Genomic DNA, 22,689 nt, shown 5'->3' with positions numbered 1-22,689 from the left:
TTTTGGCACATATGTTCATCAGGGGTAATATTCTATATTTTGCATATAATGTCCTTTCTATCATTGTTATGCATATAAAGCTGGCATCATAAAACATGTTTGGAATCTTTCACACCCTTCAAATTCTTGGAAGATTTGGGGAAGAATTGGTGAGAAATTTTCTTCAAATGAATGACAGTAAAGACCAGTAAAGTCGTCTTGCAAATATTTTCTTGTTTGGGAAGTTTGGATTATTGATTTACTCCTATACACTTTTGCTCTATTTAACATTCTTATTTCTTCTTGATTCAGTATTGGAAGACATATGTTACTGGGAATTTGTCTTTTGTTGTAAGTCATTCAAATCATTGTCTAGTGGTAATTTCTTATAATGCTTTGCATCTCTACAACATCAGTGGTCATATATTCTCTTTTATTTCTAAGTTTAATTGAGTCTTTAATTTCTTTATCAGCCTAAACTTTTGTCCACTTTATGTTTAAAAGAAAAAGACTAAGGTATATTTTTTTTTATATTTTCAATTGTTTCTCTTATTTTCCTTACTATCATTCATTCAATTATCATCTTTTTTCTTTCAGTTTTCCCCTAGAATTTGAGGTGAAAAGTTAAGTAGTGTGAATCTTTGTATTTCATTTATTACTAAATTTTTTATTTAGATATTATTTATTTATTTACTTATTAATTTATATATTATTTATTTATTTACATATTTATTCATTTATTTATCATTGAAGTACAGCCATTTACAATGTGTAAATCTGTGGGGTAGATCACAGTGTTCCCGTACATGTATACATTTGTGTAACTATTAAAGTTTACTTCACGATATTTAACTTACTGCCCTGTGTCATACGAAAGAAATTTTGAAAAAATCTATTTTTATATATAGTGGATAACTTTTTATAAATGAAAGCTCCCATATATATCCTCTCAAAGTCCCTTTCCGCATTTATCATAAAATCTTTTATTAGGTCTGTGAGTGTGCTTAAATTTTGTACATGAAATCATTGTGTTCTCATCGAAATTTTTTTTTAATATTACACATATGTTATGTCATGTATTATTTTTCTTTCTCCTTCTGGTTTACTTCAATTAGAACGTCACTTTATGGGGACATCCATTTTGCTGCAAATGTCATTGTTTTATCATTTTCTATTGCAGAATATTACTCCATTGTGTAAATATGGCATAATTTCTGAATACTGTCATCAGTTGTTGGACCATTAGGTTGCTTCCATGTCATGGCTGTTACATATAGCACTGCTAAGAACATCAGGGTGCAGGTGTCTTTTTGAATTACTGTTCCCTTTGATATATACCCAGAAGTGGGATTGCTGGAATGTATATTGTCAATTTTTATTCTTTTGAGGAATCCCCATCCTGTATTCCACAATGACTTCACCAAACTACATTCCTTCTATCAGTGTATGACGGTTTACATTCTCCACAGCTTCCCCAGTATTTATTGTTTGTGGATTTTTGAATGATGGCCATTGTGACTATTGTGAGGTGATACTTCATCATAGTTTTAAATTGCCTTTCTATAATAATGATAGTGAGAATTTTTTTTTCATATATCTGTGTGGCATTTGTATGTGTCTATTTGAGAATTGCTTGTTTAGGGCTTCTGCTGATTTTCAGATTGGGTTTCTTGTTTTTTATTATTATTATTAGGTTGTATAAAGTCTTTATATTTTGGAAATTAAGACTTTGTCAGTTGCATCAATTCTAAATGTTTTCTTTAGTCATGTAGGTTGTCAGTTTGCTTTGTTTATGATCTCCTTTGCTGTCCAAAAACTTATGTTTAATTAGGTTCCATTTATTAATTTTGCACTTACATCCATTACCTGGGTATGCTGTTCTAGGAGATCATTGCTGAGATTTACCTCAGAGTGTTTTGCCTTTGTTTTCTTCTAGGAGATTTACTGTGTCTTCCCGTACATTGAAGTCTTCAAGCCATTTTGTGTTTATTCTTGTGTATGCAATGAAGGAGTGTTCTAACTCCATTGCTCTGTATGCTGCTATCCAGTTTTCCCAACAGCATTTGGTGAAGAGATGGTCTTTTCTCTGTAATATTCTTGGCTACTCTGTCAATGATTCATTCAACATACGTCTGTAGATTTATTCCTAGGCCCTGTATTCTGTTCCATTTTTCCATATGCCTCTTTCTGTACCAATATCTTGTCATTTTGATTACTGTATCTCTGCAAAAGTGTATGGAGACCTGGTGGTTTATTCCTCCAGCCTCTTACTTTATTTTGAATATTGCTTTGGAAATTATGGATTTTTTAGTACTCTGTGTAAGTCTTAGGATCATTTGGTTCAGTCCTAAAAAGAAATGTTTTCATAATTCGATAGGAAATCACAATAAGTCTGTTGATTGCCTTGGGCAGTATGGCCATTTTAACAATTTTGTTTCTTCCGTTACATGTCCATTGGGTATCTTTTCAATTCTTCAAATTTTTTTTATTTCCTCAATCAATGTTTTCTAGTTGGCCCTGTATAAGATATTCACCTCCTTGGTTAGATTTATTCTTAAGCATTTAGTAGTTTTGGGTGCAGTTATAAAAGCGGTTGTTTCTATATTTGTTTTCCTGTTGATTGAATGGTAGTGTAAAGAAATGCTATTAGTTTCTGTACATTACTCTGGGTACCTTGCCCAGTTCCTTTTTTAGCCTAAGTACTTATTAGTGAAGCTTTTACAGTTTTCTTTATATAGTGTCATGTCTGTGTATCGTGGCAAATTTACCTCTTCTTTTCCAGTCTGAATCATTTTATTTCTTTTTCTTGCCTGATCTTTGTGGCTAGGACTTCTGAGACTATATTGAATTGAAATTGTGAGAATGGGCAACCTTGTCTTGTCTCAGGATTTTTGGGAAGGGTTTCAGTTTTTCACCATTGAGATTTTTGCTGGCTATATGTTGGTCATAAATAGCTTTCATAATGTTGAGATATGGTCCCTCTATGCCCACTGTGATAAGAACTTTTATTGCAAATAGGTGTTAAATATTATGAAATGCTTTTTCTGTATCTACTGAGATGATCATGTGGTTTTTTGTCCTGCTTTGTTGATATGGTGTATCACAATTGATTGATTGATTTGCATATGTTCAACCATCCTTGTGTTCCTGGTATGAACCTAACTTGACCATAGTGTGTAATCTCTTTTTACATGCTGTTGGATTCTGTTTGTTAATAATTTCATAAAGAATTTTATATCTATGTTTATCAATGTTATTGTCCTATTGTTGTCTTTGGTGTAGTGTCTTTTTCTGGTTTTGGTATCAGTTTGATGTTGGCCCTATGGTGTGAGATTGGGAGTACTCTCTCCACATCAAGCTTTTGGAAAAGTTTGAGGAGGGGTGGCATGGATTTTTCTTTGAATGATTAGTCAAATTCCCCAGTGAAGCTATTAGGGTCTGAATTTTGTTTGCAGCGATTTTTTATTTTATTGATAATTGTATTCCATTTCTGGTGATCTCTCTGTTCAAATGGTCAATATTTTCTTAATGCAAAAATGGTTGGCTGAATGTTTCCAGAAACTTCTGAATCTCTTCCTTTTTTTCCAGTTTGTTTCCATATAGTTGCTCATGTTATTCCCTTATGATATTTTGCAAATTTTTTGTACTCTTTGTATTTTCTCCATTGTCATTTCTTATGTTATTTGTGTACTCTCTCTATTCTTGTTGATGAGTCTGTCCAGAGTTTTGTCAATTTTGTTTACTATTTCAAAAAATAGTTTGATTTTTTCTATTTTTTAAACTCTAATTCAATTCTTCCTTCCATGACCTTAAATATTTCCCTCTTTCTGATGACTTTTGGTTTTGTTTGCTCTTCTTTCATGATTAGTGTTTATAGAACGTTAGATTATTTATTTGAAATTGCTCTTCTTTGAAGAGGGCCTTGTCACTATGAACTTCCCTCTAAAGCCTGCTTTATCTGTATTACATAAACTTTGCATAGGGATTTGTCATATATCTCGATATATTTTTTATTTATTATTTTACTTCTTCACCTCCCCTACTTGTTTTAGTACCATGTTGTTTAATCTACATGCCGTAAATTTTTCTCCCTGTTTTTCTGTGATTTATTTCTACTTTCATGGTATTATACTCAGAAAAGATGCTTGAAAAAATTTTTATCTTCTTAAGTTTGTTGAGGCCTCTTCTGTACCTGAGTACATAATCTTTCCTCGAAAATGTTCCATGTGCACTAGAAAAGAATGTATATTCTGCTTTGGGGAGAAGTAGTGTTTTGAAAATATCAACCAACTCCAATTATTTCATCGTATATTTTAGTATCTTTGTTCTATTATTTATATTCTGTCTGAAAGCTTGTCTAGTCATGGTAATGGGGAGTTAGAGTCTCCTACTGTGATTGTGTTCCCTCCGATTTCTCCCTTTTTATCTATTAGTATTTGCTTTACTTATTTAGGTGCTCATATATTGAGTGCATATATCTTAATGAGTATAATACCCTCATTTTGTATTGCTCCTTTAATTATTATATCATGTCCTTGTTTATCTTTCTCTATGGCCTTTCATGTAAAGTCTATTTTGTGTGAAGTCAGTACTCATAGTCCTGCTTTCTTGTCATGTCCATTTGCATGGAATATATTTTTCCATCTTCTGACTTTCAATTGATGTGTTTTCCTCTTACTAAAGTGGGTCCCTTGTATGCTTCATAATGTAGGGTCTCGTTATAATATCCCATCTGACAATAAATATCTTTTGATTGAAGCACTTAGTCTATTAACAATTTTGATAATTATTGATAGATTGCTGTTTATTTCCATATTGAACTTCATTTCCCAGTTGATTTTGTATTTCCTTTTTGTTCATTTCTTTTTCTTTTTGTGGCTATATAACTTTTCTTTATTATCTTGGTTTCTTTTTGGCTTTATTAATTCATTGTAAGCTTTTGACTTCTGGTTACCGTCTTTTGTATGTGTATTGACCCGTTAATATATCTGTTTATTTTGACTGATAGGAATACAAACTCTAACCCCTCCTACAGAGAAGAGAAACAAGAAGAAAATACTCTGTATTGTCCTGTTTCGCTCTCTGACCCTTAAAAATTATGATGTCCTGTTTTACAACATCATGTATATTCTGTTTTATGTCATGGCAGCTATTGTCTTTCTAATTATTTCTTTCTACTTTCTATAGATTTCTGTTTTTTTTCTTTAGACTAGATCTTTCATTATTTCATTTCTGTTGCTAAATTCTTTAAGTATTCACTTTTATGGAAGTTATTTATCTCTCCTTCTATTCTAAAAAATAGACTTGCTTGATAAATTATCTTAGATTACAGCTTTCTTTCATTCAAGACTTTGAATATATCTTGCCACTGCCTTCTGCCTGTTATATTTGTGTAGGGAACCAGTTAACAAATGTAATATATATAATTATTTACATATGTAAAGAATACCTAAAATCAAGGTAACAAATAAGATGAAAACCTATGCATTAAAAAATAGAAGACATTGATGAATGTAATTAAATCTGTTCCCAAGAAATGAAAAGATCTCTTATGTTAATGATGTGAAACTCTGTGGTTGAAACAAACATACTACACAAGGCAATCTACATTTAGTGTGATTCATGTCAAAATACCCATGAGATTTTTCCATTATATAGAACAAATACTTTCAAAATTTATATGTAACCATAAAGATCATGACTTGCCAAAATAATCTTGAAAAGTAGTATTAAATCTAATAGTGTAAAATAATCTGATGTTAAAGAGTCCTTTAAAGATTTAGTAATTTAAAAAACATGATATTGGATCAAAAACAGACACCAATCAATAGAAGAGAATAGCGCAACCAGATATAATCCCTCACACCTATGATCAATTTACCCATGAAAAAGGAAGCAAGAGTATAAAATGAAGCAAAGACATTCTCCTCAATAAGTAGTGCTGGGGAGATTGAATATGCGAAAGATAGATTATAGTATTTCCTCACATTGTATACAATCTATGAGCACAGAATATCTTTCTATTTATTTGGTTTACTTATATTTCTTGCACCTTTAATTTATAGATCTATGTTTAGATCTTTAATTTCACTTATCTATTTTATTCCTATTTTATTCTTTTTGGTATAAGTTTACACGCAATAGTTTTCCTAATTACTCTTTCTGATAATTTGTTGTTAGTATACAAAAATGCAACAGATATTTGTATATTGATTTTGTATTCTGCAAGTTTATTAAGTTTGTTGACAATTTCTAACAGTCACTGGAGGAGTCTATGGAGTTTTCCATCTATGTGTAATTACGTCATCTGTAAAAATAGTACTGCTTGTTTACAAGTTGGATGTCTTTTTTAATGTTTCTTGACTAGTTTTTCTGGCTAGGACTTCTTGTAGTGTAATTTAGGACTTGTGAGGGTGAGCTACTTTTTCGTATTACTGTACCAGAGGAAAACTTTCCTGTATGTTAATATTGAACTTGATGAAAGTCATGGGTTTTTCATATATGGCTATTTTTATCTTTAGTTATATTCTATCTAGAGAGAATTTGTTAAGAATTTTTTGTATTCAAAAGTTAAGGTCAGTTCTGTCAATAATTTTCCTACATTTTTTTGAGATTGTTACCTTTGAATTCTCTGTTTTTTAAGGGATGGTATCACATTTATTGATTTGTGTATGTTAAATAATATTTATGAATCAGGGCTAAATCATACTTAACTATAGTTTATAATTCTTATAATATGCAATGAATTCAGGTTGATAATATTTATTTAGAATGGAATATACACATACTGAAGGAAAAATTTACATTGTAGCTTGAGTGTACATTTATTTATTTTAAAATTTTATCAATAATTTGAATTTGGCTTATGTTTAATGGAATTTATTTCTAAATAAATAATATAAGTTTTGGTAGAACTGGACTTACTACAGTTTACTGATACAGAGCATAGCTATTATTTGCAATTAGTGAACAAACACTTGCCTTAAAATGCAATATTATACTAACAATGCCAACTGTTTCAGGACTGGAAAACATATGGCTTCCTAAAATGCATTACCTTGTCTTTTCCACACTAACCCACATATAATGTTACTTTTTTGTTTTTTGATTGTTTGTTTGTTTGCCCCTTAATGGAGTCACTGCTTATAGAACCCAGGACCTTATGCATAACTTTATTTATCAACATCATTTTGGAACACTTAACAGAAGCCACAAGAGTATGGATTAAAAATGACAAGAAAAATTATTCCTTCTAGGGACTTAAAAACCTCTGAGTGAAAGAATGGCAAAAATAAACATTTGTAAGTGTACAATCAGATTTTTCTCTTGTGTAATTGTAAAGTAGAATATTAAATTACATTTGTTTTACTTATAGCACTGAAATAAAATTTAAACAAAATTCCTCCCTTTGGAATTTCTTAAATTTGATTGATTATTTTAATTTAATTTTAATTCATAAATATTTAACATTTATTTATAAACATAACAAATAAACTGATATTTATTCTGCTGATGTTTTGAATATAGAGCTACTTATTGTAAAGTACACAGAGAAATAACTACTTCTGTTTACAAATCAAATTTTGATTCACTTTAATTACAAATGATAATGAAATTGTTATAACCATTCTGTAAAAATTTTACACAAATTTCACTTTAAATTCCAATATTTTAAAATTATTTTATTTACTTTGTGCATATTTATACTCTGTTCACCAATGTTGTATAAATTTGGGTACAAAAGGAATGAGATTGTTTTATCTCATACACCCCAAAGTTAAATTGTTTAAAAAGATATTCTCGGGAAAATATTTGCACATCACAGTATAAAAATAAATATCCTATATATTTCATTTTAACTGGATTAATGAGAAGGAAACACTGGCTGATTGTTACACTTGGGTTGCTAAGAGACCAGTCTTTTTGTGATGTCACAGCCACTCAGGTTGAGAACCATGTTGATGGCCTATCAGTTTAACTGTGCAGGCCTGCTTAAGCAGCATTTGAAGCTGCACTGCTCAAAATCATGCAGATTAGAATAGTAGCTGTAGGAAATGTTATTTGAGATGGCACATATTTCTTCAGAAATTCAAGATGTGCCTCCTAAAGATGGACCAACTGATTCAGGAAACCCCGGTAGATCTCTATCGTGTGATCAAACATTCTCTGGGGACTTGGACTTGAGGTGTATGATTGAAGAAAATGCTTTTCAGACTTTGTCTGAAAAATCCTTGATAAAAAGACCATGTTACACACATTGTGTCTTGGAACCAGATGAAGATAATGATTTTCGTTCTCTGACATTTCCAAGAAAACTCTGGAAAATGGCTGGGAGTGACCAATTTAAATCCATCTGGTGGGATGATAATGGAACTTCCATAGTTATTGATGAAGATGTCTTTAAGAAGGAAGTTTTGGGAAGAAAGGCCCCTTTCAGAATATTTGAAACTGGAAGTATGAAAAGTTTAGTTAGACAGCTTAACCTTTATGGGTTTAGTAAAGTGCGGCAGAAATGTCAAAGATCTGCTTGTCTAGTTGACTTTCTGGCAGAAGAAAAAGAAGCCTCTGTTTTAAGCAAGGTATACACAAATTTTAGTTATGACTTGGTAACTTATGTATAAAATTTTATTTTGTAAATCAATCTATGGTAATATAAATGTAAAGCTAGATTTTGAAAAGAGTATAAAACTACAAATGCTAAAATTCTTTATTTTTTCTAAAAATGAGGACAGTGACTTAACTCTTCAAGACTATGAGAAAGTTTGCTAGCAGCTATGAATCTTATCAGAAATTTAAGTGAAGGTATGAAAGCTGCTTTTCAAAAGTGGCATTCACCGTTACTGCAAACACTAAATTCTTTAATTTGATGACTATACTATTTACATGTGTATTTTCCAAATAAGGAACTTCAAAATATCGTCAGCAATGTTCATATTTTGATGATATTATCTTTGCATACTAAACATGAAATCTGAGGTTTTAAAGTTAAGGCTTATTGTAGTTATGTATTTTGGTTTAAATTATTACTAAAACCTTTCTCCTTTAGTTGTAGCTGCAGTTCTACCATAATCCAAATTTTAAACGAGGCTGTCCTCAGCTTTTAGTGAGAATAAAAAGAAGAGTTGGGATTAAAAATGCCTCTCTGGTGTCTTTATTGGCTCGAGATTTCAACAAGAAGCACTTTAAAGGAGGAAGTAATGTTGGTAAAAATAATTCTGATTTTGTGGCTGACACTAGTGGAGAAAGTGCATTTTTACCTTCTGCAGATTTAAACATGCCTCTAATAAGAAAGCCCTCTATTGGCCACATAATTTGTGATAAAACTACCCCGCTCAGAGGTGATTTTTCTCCTCCATCATCAACGTCAGTTAGACCACCAGAAAATATTGCAGTGGAACAACTAGCTATTTTAAATCAGTTGACCACTGTCCACGGGCACTCTCAAAGCAGCTACACTGAAGCAAATGGCCGTGTTGTGAACTTCATTACAACTACAACTTCTACTTCTCAATACAGCATTTTGTCCCCCTTACAGAGCAATTATTTTGGACTGATGGTGGAGCCTTCTTATTTTCCAAATAGATATCACAACATATCTGCCAATGAAGGTCGTTTTTGTAAACTTCAACCTGTGAGTAACCCACGGTTTCCAGTGCCAGTGATAGCTGATACATCAGCTACTTCTATTTCAAGGCCACCTCATCAGACATCTTCAGTTTATGAACGTCATCCTAATTACAACTGAACTACCAGAGGACTACAAGGTTATGCATGATAACAAAGATTAAAATTGATGTTTGCAAATTTTGACAAATATCTGCAATTTTCTTATTTGAACAATAAACATAGAATTGTACTTTATTATCTTTATTTTTTTAAATAGAGATAAGAGTTAAAAGTGATACTAAGTTACCATTTAAAGAAAAAAAGAGATATTTGTTTGATATGATCATTTGATGGAACAACATGAGTGTAAATTTAAATAATTTCTGTGAGGAAGAAGAGAAAATGGAAGAATTTGGAAAAAGACTAAAACATGGAGAGAGGGAAAATTACTTAGTGGTTTCTGGTTCATCCTGAAAAGTATTAAATGTGTTAAGTTAGGTTATGTTGGAACAGGATGAAAATGCAGGAACCGGCCCAGGGATCATGGTCTTTATTATGTCATCTCTGGTATAATAAAAGTCACATGATATAGTCTCAGATGGTACATTCAGCATGTGGTAAAATTTAACAAGGAATTTTATCTATGGTCTTCCTTGTGCTGTTTTCTAAGCATTCCAAATGTTGCTTTATTTTTCTCCACTCAAGAGTCTGCACTATATTTTTAGAGTGAATATTTTAAGTTACTTTTATGTTCCAGCCAAACACAAGCTTACATCTTCAGGGTTGCACTTAATACTTTTCCAAATCTAAGCCCACAAACTCATCTTGGTTTAGTCATTTCATTATCGATCTGGCATCTGACTAATTTGGCATATCTTTATGTTTCACTGTTTCTGGAAATACATCCAGGCAAATGCTTATCAACCATATTAAATCCAAACTCACAACTATTGCTCCAGCTTATCCTTAGACTTAGAATGTCCTCCTTTTACCTATTTAGATTTCCCCAGTCTCAGTACAGAAATCACCTTCTCTAGATATTTTCTGTCTATCCTCCTTTCCTTGTCTAACTTGGATACCAGCACAGTAAGCACAGCTCATGCCACAGGATGCATTTTAGTATTTAGTGAATGAAAAATACATGTTAACTTTAAGCAAAATCTACTTTCCTGAAACAACAAAACTTTCATGGTTTACAAACAGTTTCATTATGGTCTTTATTCTTCACCACAAACTAGCTCTTTTCGTAGCCCAAGGCTAGTCACTCAAGACTGTAATTGGAGATAGGTACAGGAGACAAAGTATTAATTCATGCCTCCAGAGACCTAAAGCATTCCATTCTCATTTGCTGGATTTTTTCCTGTCTCTTCATCACCCACCCACCCCAAAATAGCTGATTCTCTTCCCCATACCAATAACTATACTTATTTCTAATTAATTGACTTCTTAGAATCAGAGCTTTATCCACAATTGACAATGCCATTGCAAACATTTAGTGTAGGTTTATTCACCCCACATAACTTGTGCCCTTGCTAACCTTCACACAGGAAGTATCTGCGAGGTACTAGCCCCTTGGTTGGGGTGGTCGTATTCAGTAACTGAATTGCAATCTGAACTGTGTGGACAAAAAAGAGGTGAGGGTGGTAGAATTAAATATTTGTCTAACTGCAAGAATACCAAATTTCTGCAGATATTAGGAAATATATAATATTAATGGAAGACTTTGACTCTTTCCCATTAATTTAAAATAAATGGTGAAGCAATTTCAGAATGTGAAATGAGCTGAAATTCTGGAAAAATTGTAGGCAAGTTCAGGGAGCCTAAGGCTTCTGCTCACAATGATGCAGCCAGTGTCATCTGATAAGACTGGAAAGGCAAAATTGAGTCCAGAAAATGTGTCACCATTTGTGAAGAAAGCCTTTGATAATCTGGAGAATGGGCAAACGGGCCAGGGTAAGCTCTAGCAACTTCCCACCAATATGACTTTTACCAAGAGAAGGAAAGAGCCCACTTGCAACAGAAGATCTATGCCTGGACAGAAGTGATTGTTCCTATAACAGAAACATCAACCTTTCAAGTTTGTCAGCTCAAATCTGATGGTGGCTATGTTGTAGCTTACATTATCAGTCTGGGGTTCAGAAGGGCTGGTTCAGCAGCTAGTTTCCAGCTCCCTTATCAGACAGTGGGTCTTACCATAATCATCATAACAAGACTCTATAGTGATAAGTCAAAAGCTACACTTTAATTTCAAAATTAGAAATCCTAAAAAATTATATCGTTTGTTTCTCCATCTCTAGTTTTCTACCTGGGAAAACTAGAATATTGGCAAATGAACAAAAGTTGCCTGGTGCTTTGAAAACTATTCTCTGAGCTTTGTCCACTGAATTCTTCCCACTAAATACAACAAATCTGTCTTCCACTGCGTGTGTGTGTGTGAAGATGCATTTTTAAGCAGTAACGAAGTTTGTCTTAGTTGAGTCATCAGTGAATTATTATTCTGCATCTGGCAGAATCTCTGTGAATTAAGAGTTTCATTGAGCCACCAGATTTTCTTCCGATCAGGGAGAGGAATATTATATTTCTCCCAGTATGCTAATTGTTATCTTTTCATTGAATCCCGAGCTGATGCTAGGGCCAAGCCACTGAACCCTTGAATTGGACTGAGGCATATACAGTCTCCAATCCCCAGAGCCCAGCACAGGATTGTGTCTCCTTTTTAATTTAAGCTTATGTCCAAGTTTTTTCTCTTTTAATTCTCATTGTTGACACATCATATTTTGGCTTTGAACACCCATTGACTAATTTATAGAGACTGAACTGCTGATGTATTCCCGTTCAACTACAAATAGCAATAACCTTTATTTCGTTGGACTACCTGGAATACAGTGAGCATAGTCATTATTTTGAAAGCAGTCCTCAGTCCTAATAATGCAGAAACTTTATAGTTCTTTGCCAGCACTTGAGCGAGGATAATTCCTGTGGATCTCAGGGATTATCCTCACATCCCTTAATGCAACCATGGGAAAACACCATATTGTTTTCCAAAATCAAGTCTTTGTCATTATTGCATTCCAATTGCAAAACAGTTAAGAACTGTAGGAGTTCTGAGGTTTTACCATGCTGAGATTTTTTGCAACCTAGCATGTTCCTTACTTACTGATGCTGTTGGGGAGATGAGAATTTTGGTCTGAGACAGTGAATATTAACACTCAAAGAAAAGCAGCCATGGTTACATTTTTTATCCATTCCCTAATCTCAGATGAATTCACATAGTGAAATTTTGATGCCTACAAAATCAGTGGTCTGTTATCATGAAGAAAGTTTAAGGCATGGTAGAACACTAGTTATATTAGTATCTTTATGTATAATTTATTAGAATCACTTATATATTTGCATCTTTATCTAGGATAACTCTATCATGACTCACGATTACTTGCTTCAAAAACAGTAATGAGAAATGACATGGGAAACAATGATCATTGTCTTTCCATTTTTCCTTCTGCTTTTATTGAGAGATAATTGACATAAGACATTGTGTAAGTTTAGGTGCAAAGGGTAGATATTTGAGTCACATGTATCATGAAGTAAATATAGCAATTTTACAGAGAATTCATTATCTCATTTAGATATAATATTAAAGAAATACAATTTGTTTTTAGTTGTGTTGAGAAATCTTAGCGTCTACCCTCTTAACAACATTCATATATAACAAAAAGCAGTATTAATTGTATTTATCATGTTAAAATGTAGCATCCCTAGAACACGTTTTTTAACGGCTGGAAGTTTGTATCTTTCGAGTGTATTAATCTAATTCTTCTTTCCCAACCCCTGCCTCTGTTAACTACAAATCTGTTTTTTTCTATAAGTATATTTGTTTGTTTTTGAAGTGTACTTTAATGTATAACACTGTGTTAGTTTCTCTTACATTACATAATGTTTGCAAATTTTAATACATTTCAAACTGATAACAAGAATAAATTTATTTATGATATGTTGCTATTTAAAGATATTTCATAGTTATTGACTATTCCCCATACAGTACATTTCTTGTTCCTGACTCATTTAAATTGCAACTGGAAAATATTCCCTCTTAATTTTTCTGAACTATTTCTTTTTCTTCACTACATTTCCCTCCTTCTTGTAAACAACCTGTATCTTTCTATATCTATTACTCCTTTTCTGTTTTGTTATGTTAATTTGTTTTAAAATCAGAATATGAGAAAAATAATTTAGCATTTGTCATTATCTGTGTGACTAATTTCACTTAGCATATTACCTTCTTGGTCTATCCATTTTTTGCAAATGACAAGAACTTATACTTTTTAGAGCTGAGTAATAACCCATTGAAATTTTATGTGTGTGTGTGCATACATATATATATATAGTATGCATAATATATATATAGTTTGTATGCATATATATATTCAAATATAGATAAATCTTCAGTTAATAGATGGTTAGATATATATACTATAAACAGACATTTTCTTTGTCCATCATATATTGATGAGCAATTAATTTGCTTCTATATCCTGGCTATTGCAAATAATGCCGCAGTGAGTATATGGTTGAATTTATCTTTTCTGCTTAGTGTTTTTATTTTATTGGAATAAGTATCCAGATATAGAAATGTTGGATCATATTTCATTTTTAATTTTATATAAAACTCCATACTGTTTTCCACAGTGGCAGCACAAATTTACATTCATTCAATCAGCGCATCAGGGTTCTTTTTCTTACATCCTCACCAACATTTATATTTGTAATAGTTCTGATCATATTCATTCTGACAGGACTGACATAAAATCTAATTGTGTTTTGGACTTGCATTTTTCTGATGATTAGTGATGTTGACCAATTTCATGTGCCTGTTGATTACCTTTACACCACTGTATATTAATTTATTTGTAATGGGCTAAAGGAGCATAACTGTCTGATTTCATTTTTAGGCATTATGTTGTGTTCCATTATTCTGTTTGTTCTGTGCCACTACCATATTCATTACTGTAGCTTTGTATTAGAGTTTAAAATCAGGCACAGTGATACTTTCTATTTGTTTTTGTCAAACTTGTTTGTGTTTTTAGTTTGTTTGTTTTCTTTTCTTTTCTTTTCTTTTTTAGTGATTTCAACTCTTTTGTGTTTACATGAAAATTTAAGAATTATTTTTTGTAAGTGTCTGAAAATGCACTTTGTATTTTGATAGGCACTGAATTTAATTTGTGTATTTTCTTGGCTAGTACTGTCATTTAAACAATATTTTTTCCTAATATATGAACACAGTATATCCATTCATCTATTTGCATTATCTTCAATTTCTGTTATAAATATTTATAGTTTTCTTATTACAGGATATTTAACTCCTTGGATGGATACATTTCTTGATTTTTTTTAATGCAACTGTAAGTGAGACAGTTACCTCACTTCCTCTATCTGTTAGTTTGTTGTTAGTGTGTAGAAATGCAAGATTTCTGTATGTTAATTTTACATTCTGAAATTTTACCAGACGCATTCATAAGCCCTAGTAGTCTTATGGCGTCTTCTTTATGATTTCTGTTTAACGTATTTCATCTGCAAACAGATAATTTTACTCCTTTTTTTGAAATAGCTATATTTTATTTACTTGTATTATGGATAGCTATGGCTAGAATTTCCAATACTATATTGAATAACAGTGGTAAGAGTGAGCATTATTTTTCTTCTTCCTTCTCTTACAGGAGATGCTTTCAGCTTTTAATCAGTGAGTGTCATGTTAGCTGAATTCTTGTCATATATGACTTAACTGTGTTGAGGTATGTTTCCTCATGCCCAATTTGAGGAGAAATTTAATCATAAATAGATAATGAATTTGTCAAAACATTTTATGACACTTTTGAGGTGACCATATAATTTTTATTTTTCAGTTTGTTAGTTTGGTGTATCATATTGATTAATTTCTGGGTATTGAATCAATTTTGCATCCCTTGCATAAAAGGGACTTAATCATACTGTATAATCCTTTAATATTTTGTTTTCTTTGCTAACAATTTATTGATGATTTTTGCATCTATGCTTATCAGTAGTATTTAACCTGTAATTTTATGAGATATTTGTTCCTGTTTTAGTAGTAGTGTGATATAGAAATGTGGGGTAGGAAGCCTTCCTTCCTCTGCAAATTATTGGAATTCTCTGAGAAGAATAGGTGATAGCTCTTCTCTAAATGTTTGGCAGAATTCACCTGTGAGGCTGTCTAGGCCTGGAATTTTGTATCTTGGGAGATTTTGTTTAATTACTTATTCAATTCCATTAGTGATAATCTGTTAACATTTTCTATTACTCATTCCATCCTGGAGATTAGGTCTTTCTAAATAATTGTCCACTTCTTCTAGGGACATTTTTAATGGCATATAATTTGTTGTATAATTTTATGATGATTTGTGTTATTTTTTATAAGCTGTAACTTCTCATTTATTTTGGAGCTTTTTTATCTGTACTCACTTTTTTGCTCATGAGTCTCGTTAAAGTTTATCAGTTATATTTATCTTTCAAAAGCCATTATGTAGTTTGACTAGATGTTTCTATTATTAATCTTTATTTTATTTATTTATGTTCTGACCTTTCAGTTGTCTTTCCACATACTATCAAGTTTGTTTATTATTTTTCTTCTTCTTTTGTATGTAAGATTATGTTATAAAAGAGAGATGTTTCTTATTTTTATAAGTGGGATTATTTTGCTATAAGCATCCCTATTAATACTGCTTTTGCTATACCCCCATGGACTTTGTTTTTCTTATCATAATTCTTTATGTATTTTTATTTTGATTTATGCATCAATCCATTGGTTGTTTAATATTCTATGATTTATCCACCACACTTTAAAATTTTTCTCAGGTTTTTCCTTTTAGAAAATTTCTATTCTCACAGAATCAATGTGTTTCTTCACAAAACAAGGAGAAATATAATAAAATTTATACAAAATTGTGAAAGACCCAAATTTTCTAAAATTATCTTCAGTAAATGAACACAGCTGTGGGTATTATCCTCCCTGACTTAAGAATATACTTCAAAGTTAGAGTAACCAAAACATCAAAATATATCACTAAAAGATTCACATAGATTAATGGAACAAAATAAAAAGTCCTAAAATAAACCCACACTCATATGGTCAGTTAGTCTACAATGAAGGAGGCAAGAGTATACAATGGAAAAAGGCAGTCTCTTCAACAAGTAGTTCTGTGAACACTGGACAGTACAAGTAAAAGGAAGATGTAAGAGCACTTCCTTCCATATTATACATAATAAGATAAAAATGGATTAATTTCCTACATGTAAAACCTGAAACTATACAATTTCTGACCAACAGGAGCAGAACCGCCTTTGAGATAAATCATATGAATATTTACTTTTGATCTATCTCCTTAGTGAAAAAAATAAGGAAAACAAACAATAACAGTTTTTAATATTACTGAGGAAATAATAGATGTATTATGTGATACAGGGATTCCACTTCTTGTATAAGTGTGAAGTGTAAAATCTTTTGCATAGCAAAGGAAATGTTCAGCAAGAATTATGACAACACACAGATAGAAGGAAGAGTTTCAGACAATGAAACCAACAAGATATTAATCTACATAATATATATATAGCATATTAGACTCAATAGTTAAAAAACAAAGACCCAAACTTAAAAACAGTAGAAAGATCTTCATTGAAACTTTTCAAAAACAGACATGTGAATGATTTTCTTGCACGTAAGAAGAAACATAACTTTGCTATTCATTAGGAAATCATAAATCAAAACCAGAATGAAATATAAACTTACAGCAACCAAAATGTCTATTAAAAAAAGTCTACAAATGACAAAAATTAATAAGAATGTCGATAAAAGGGAACCCAGGTACACTGTTTGTGGAAATATAAATTGATGCATCCACTATTATAATAGTGTGGTCAGTGCTCAGAAAACTAGAAATACAAGCAGTATATGTTACAGCAATTCCAGTTATTTTTATAAATCTCAAAAAAATGAAAACATTCACATTAAAGGATATATTACCCCCAATGTTTTAAACATTAACATTTATAATACCCAAGGATAGATGCACAATTCAACTGCCCATCAGCAGATGTTTGGCTGAAGTAGATGTGAGATATAGATAAAAGAATAAATACTTAGTCATTGTCATATTAAAAAATAAACTTCTGCTATTTGGAACAATGTGACTGGACCCAGAGAGTGCTGCACACAAGAAAATAAATCATACAGAGGAAAACACTCTATGTTGTCACTTAAATGAGGAAAATAAAGATATAAGAGAAATAATCATAAAAAAACAGGAACAGAATCACATATATATGTGTACTGTACCAAGTAGTGTTTTCCTGTGTGGACAGGGAAGAAGGATGGAGAAGGCAGAAATGTGAAAGCTACTAGTAATTAATTAGTGAAACAACAGCGCTATATTTACAGTGCAGAGAAATATTTTAATAATTTAATTGATTTTAAAGAGATTATAAGTATATATTATAGTAAAATATGCATGTAGGTGGGAAAAACTTTGAAGAACAGAACCCAGGAAAATCAAAATATTTTGTAGTACTATGATTTTAGGGGAGATGATTTGTTCACTTTCTTTACAGTTTTTACAATGTCCTATGTAGAATTTAAGCTTTTAATTGGAAAAGTATATACTTTTAAAAGTGACATAAGTTTAAACTATTTTTGTCTCTCCCCTTATATCTACAGTCAGTAAAACGTTCACATCTCAACAAAAATAACTACAACACAAAACAATACTTCAGAACTCAAGTGAACAGGTGAAGTTTGGTGGATTAAAACACGCAAAGGTGGCAGAAGTGAGGGAAGAGCAGATTTGGTGTCTGCAACCAAGGCCCCCTGAATAGGATATCTGAGTCCACAAGTTCAGAGAACCCAGTAGAAACAGGGTCTCAGTGGTTCACACAGCTTCAGCCCCCACTGCACTAATACTCATGGTCACATGTAACTAGGAGTGAGCAACAATAGAGACAGAAATTCCATCCTTCAGACACTCAGACATTCATGACAATGTCCCTACTCCCTTTTCACAGTGGTGGAAACAAGATACCTTGCAACACTGGACATTATAAAGGCCCTTGCCTGATTCCAAATACCCACCTGTCTTTACACATTTCCCCAATGTGTACACTGAGTCTCAAGGGATATCATATCCCTTGAGATATTTTGTCGCTGTCCCAGTGACAACAGTGGCATTAATTACCAGAGAAGTCTAAGAAGTGACAGTGAAAGCACATCTGTTATCCAGACAGTAGCGACTGGAAAGTGCCATTTTGAAATATTATCAGAGGTAGCTCAGAAAAGTAAAACCAAAAATTGTGCAATATTGCAAACTACCAGAAAACAAAAGCAAGGACTCCAACTCCCAATCTGTTATTAAGTGTCATCAGAGAAATCATTTACAAGACCATGACCAATCACAGTTACATTATAGGGCACGCACACACACAGATACACAGACACATACACCCACACAGACACAGACACACATGCACCTGCGCACAGACACACACACACAATGTGAACCATGCAGCAAACAGACTTAAGTCATGGTATATTGCCATATAACTAAGAGAGAATCCAAATAGGTGTCATTCAGAAACTCAATACAAAAAACAATACTAAGAATGTAGTTTAGTGAGCTCAAGAATAAATTAAATGATGATAAGAAATACATTACCAAAGAGAATGAAACTATAAAATAGCCAAACATTGTTTGAGGGCCAGGAGAACTTAATAAATGAAGTGAAGAATGCAACAGAAAGCATTGGAAGTAGACTGTCTTTGTGGAAGAGAGATTAGCAATCTCACCAATACAAAACTAGAAATGATATGAGAGTGCAGAGATACAAGATATTAAAAAGTGAGGATATTCAAAAGTAGCCATCAGACTTCCTCAGGAAGTGCACATTAGAGTGGAATCCTGGAGGGAGAAGAAAATTAGAAGGCAGCTGATGGTGTATATAAAGAAGTAATAGTTGATAACTTCCTGAACCTGTGTAAGGAACTGATATTCAAGTCCGTGAGACAACAAAACATGAATAACATTAAGACAAAGGGACCTCCTTCAAGATAAATCATATGCAAAATGGCAAGTCAATGACAGAGAAAATATTGTAAAGGCAGCCAAAAAAAGTTATGAAAATCTACAAAGTATCCCCCATTAAGCTATAAGAAGATTTCTGAGCAGAAAACATAGGCCAAGGGTAAATAAAATTACATTTTCAAACAACTGAAATAAGAACTAACTCACCCAATAATAATTAAACAGTTATCACTTATTTATAAAGTGAAAATAAAGAATTTACCAGACAAACATAACCTGAATGTGATAAAAAAACAAAACCGATACACCTAATAAGAGGTGTAGAATAGAAATCTTCAAAGAAATATAAAATGGCAAATATATGCAAAACATTGTCCAAAAATCTAAGGAGATACCCCGAGAAAGTTTCAACAGTTTCTTTGGGTGTGCTTTTAAATGCTACTATACTATTTGGTTTAAAGGGGGAAAAATAGGAAATCAGGGACAATAAATATAGATACCTCAAACTGGTAAAGTGTTTACAACAGTAAAAGAAATAATTTGAGTCAGTAACCATCAAAGGTAAAAATAAAAATAAAACAATATTAAAGGAAGCTGCTATCAGCGGAAAAAGGACTAAATTATACCTGAGATGTTTTCTTTTTATTTGAAGTAGAGTAGATTTACTATATTGTGTAGTTTCAGATGTACAGCATAGTTAATTATAACCACTTTGTAGATTATAATGCATTATGAATTATTACAATGATTGTAACACACAATTATTTTAAGCTATTGTGTATAATTCCATGATCTATACAGACTATCAATGTTGCTAATCTCCTTTATGTATACTATTTTCTATCTGTCAATGTTCTACCATTAAAATCTCTTTCCCTTCTCTTTGGTAAACATAAACTTTTTCCCATATATTTGAGTCTCTTAAGTCTTGTCTATCTAAACTCTTTACAACTCCATCATGTCAATATCTATCTATCTATCTATCTATCTATCTATCTATCTATCTATCTATCTATCTATCTATCTATGTAGCAATCTATCAAGTATTATCCTCCTATCTATCTATTTACCTGTCACCTATCAATAGATAGCTATAGATAGATGTACATAGATATTTGTTATAATTTAGATTCCACATATAAATTATATTATATACTTTTGTCTTTGTCTAAGTTACTTTACTAAGCACAATATTTAATAGGTCCATTCATGATGCTGAAATAGCAATGTGTTATACTTTTTCATGGCTGAGTAATATTCCATTGTATATTTATAGAAACATCATATATTCTTAAGTCCATAGTCTACTCTGGACACTTGGATTGATTCCCTGATTTGCATATTATAAACAGTGCTGTTGTAAACATTGTTTCTTCTCAATTTAGGTTTTTTTCCCAGATTTCTTTTAGGAGAGTTATTACTGGGTCTTATGATAGTTAACTTTTTAGTTTTTAAACAAATCTGAATACTGTTTTCCATACAAGTTCCAACAATTTACATTCCTACCAAGAGAATACAAGAGATTTGTTACCTCCACATCGTTTCCAACATTTTCTATTTGTAGACTTTTTGATAATAGCCATTTGACCAGTTTTAAGTGATAACTCATTGTGGTTTTGATTTGCAATTATCTAATAATTAGCAATGTTGGGCAATTTTATCACTTGCCTGTTACTCATCTGTAAGTTTCCATTTGAAAAATATTAACTCAGGTATTCTTCTCTTGTTTTTGATTGTTTTTTTGTTTTTTACCTTACGTTGTGTAAACTAAATCCATGTTACATCTATTAACCTACATCTATTAACCCCTGGTCACTTGCATTGTTTGCAAATATGTTCTCCAATTACACAGGCAGTGTTTTTATTTCACTTATAGTGTCCTAAGCTGTGCAGAAATTTTCAAGTTTGTTTAGGTCCCACTTGCTGATTTATGCTTTTGTTTCTTTTGCCTTAGGAGACTGAAATAAGAAAATATTCCTTTGATATATATCCAATAAAGTATCACCAATATTCCCTTCTAGCTGTTTTATAGATCAGGTCTTACATTTAGGTCCTTAATATACTTGGAGTTTATTTATGTATATGATGTCAAAGAATGCTCTCATTTCACTGTTTTACATGTAGATGTCCAGCTTCCAAAACACCATCCATTGACGAGACTGTCTTTTATCCATTGTGTACTCTTGCCTCTATTATCATAGATTCATTTCTCAGAGTTGTGTGGAATTTTTCTAGGCTCTCTATCTGCTTTTATTGATTATATCTTGGCCAATGCCATGTTGTTTTTATTACTTTAGGTTTGTAGTATAGTAAGGTATCTGGGAGGGTTATACCTCCAGATTTGTTGTTTTTTCTCGAAGTCATTTTGACAATTTTTATGGTTTCATATAAACTTAGAGTTATTTATTTTCTTGTTCTGTGGAGAATACTACAGCTTCGTAACAGGAATTGCAATAAATCTGTAGGTTTCTTTGCATATTACGGCCATGTTGACAATATTAACTCTTTCAATCCAAGAGCACAAGACATCTTTCCATTTCTTTGAATCATTTTTCATTTCTTTGTCAATGTTTTATTATTTTCAGTGTTTATATCTTTCATATATGTGGTTACATTTATTCCAAGATATTCGGGGTTATGGGGTTTTAAATATTATTGCTTTCAACATCCATTTTATGGTATCTCATGATTAACGTGTAGAAGTGCAAGAGACTTCTTTACATTAATCTTGTACCCTGCTCCCTTGATGAAATTATTTATTGTTCATAATAGTCAGTGTGGAGCCCTTAGGACTCTTTATGTAGATTGTTATGCCATCAGTACTGGTGTGAATTTTGACTCTTCCTTTCCATTTGGCGCTTTTTTATTTCTTTTTCTTTTCCTCTTCCTTTCTTCTATTACTATTAAACACAAGTGCTGAGAGTAGGAATCCTTTTCTTGTTCCCGAATTTAACCAGAAGGCTTTCAGCCTTTCCCCTGTGTATTATAAATTGTTATAAATGGCCTTTATTATGTTGAGAGATGT

At 31.9% G+C, this 22,689-nt stretch overlaps 1 protein-coding gene across 1 annotated transcript; it reads left to right on the top strand.

Annotated features, from left to right (window-relative positions):
* Window positions 1-7,952: 7,952 nt before the first annotated feature.
* Window positions 7,953-9,835, top strand: LOC140693317 (heat shock transcription factor, Y-linked-like). Its single transcript, XM_072957255.1, has 2 exons — window positions 7,953-8,558; window positions 9,032-9,835. The coding sequence occupies exons 1-2, from the start codon at window positions 8,034-8,036 to the stop codon at window positions 9,722-9,724; spliced, it is 1,218 nt and encodes a 405-aa protein (XP_072813356.1). The 5' UTR covers window positions 7,953-8,033; the 3' UTR covers window positions 9,725-9,835.
* The last annotated feature ends 12,854 nt before the right edge of the window (window positions 9,836-22,689 follow it).

The sequence above is a fragment of the Vicugna pacos genome, unplaced genomic scaffold (genome assembly GCF_048564905.1).
Source record: "Vicugna pacos unplaced genomic scaffold, VicPac4 scaffold_19, whole genome shotgun sequence".
Lineage (NCBI taxonomy): Eukaryota > Metazoa > Chordata > Mammalia > Artiodactyla > Camelidae > Vicugna > Vicugna pacos.
This window is presented reverse-complemented; position numbering and strand designations above follow the sequence as displayed.

Coding starts and splice junctions, on each gene's coding strand:
- LOC140693317 (XM_072957255.1), top strand. CDS start 8,034: ATGTTATTTGAGATGGCACATATTTCTTCAGAAATTCAAGATGTGCCT. Junction 8,559..9,031: donor AAGCCTCTGTTTTAAGCAAG/GTATACACAAAT, acceptor CTTTAGTTGTAG/CTGCAGTTCTACCATAATCC.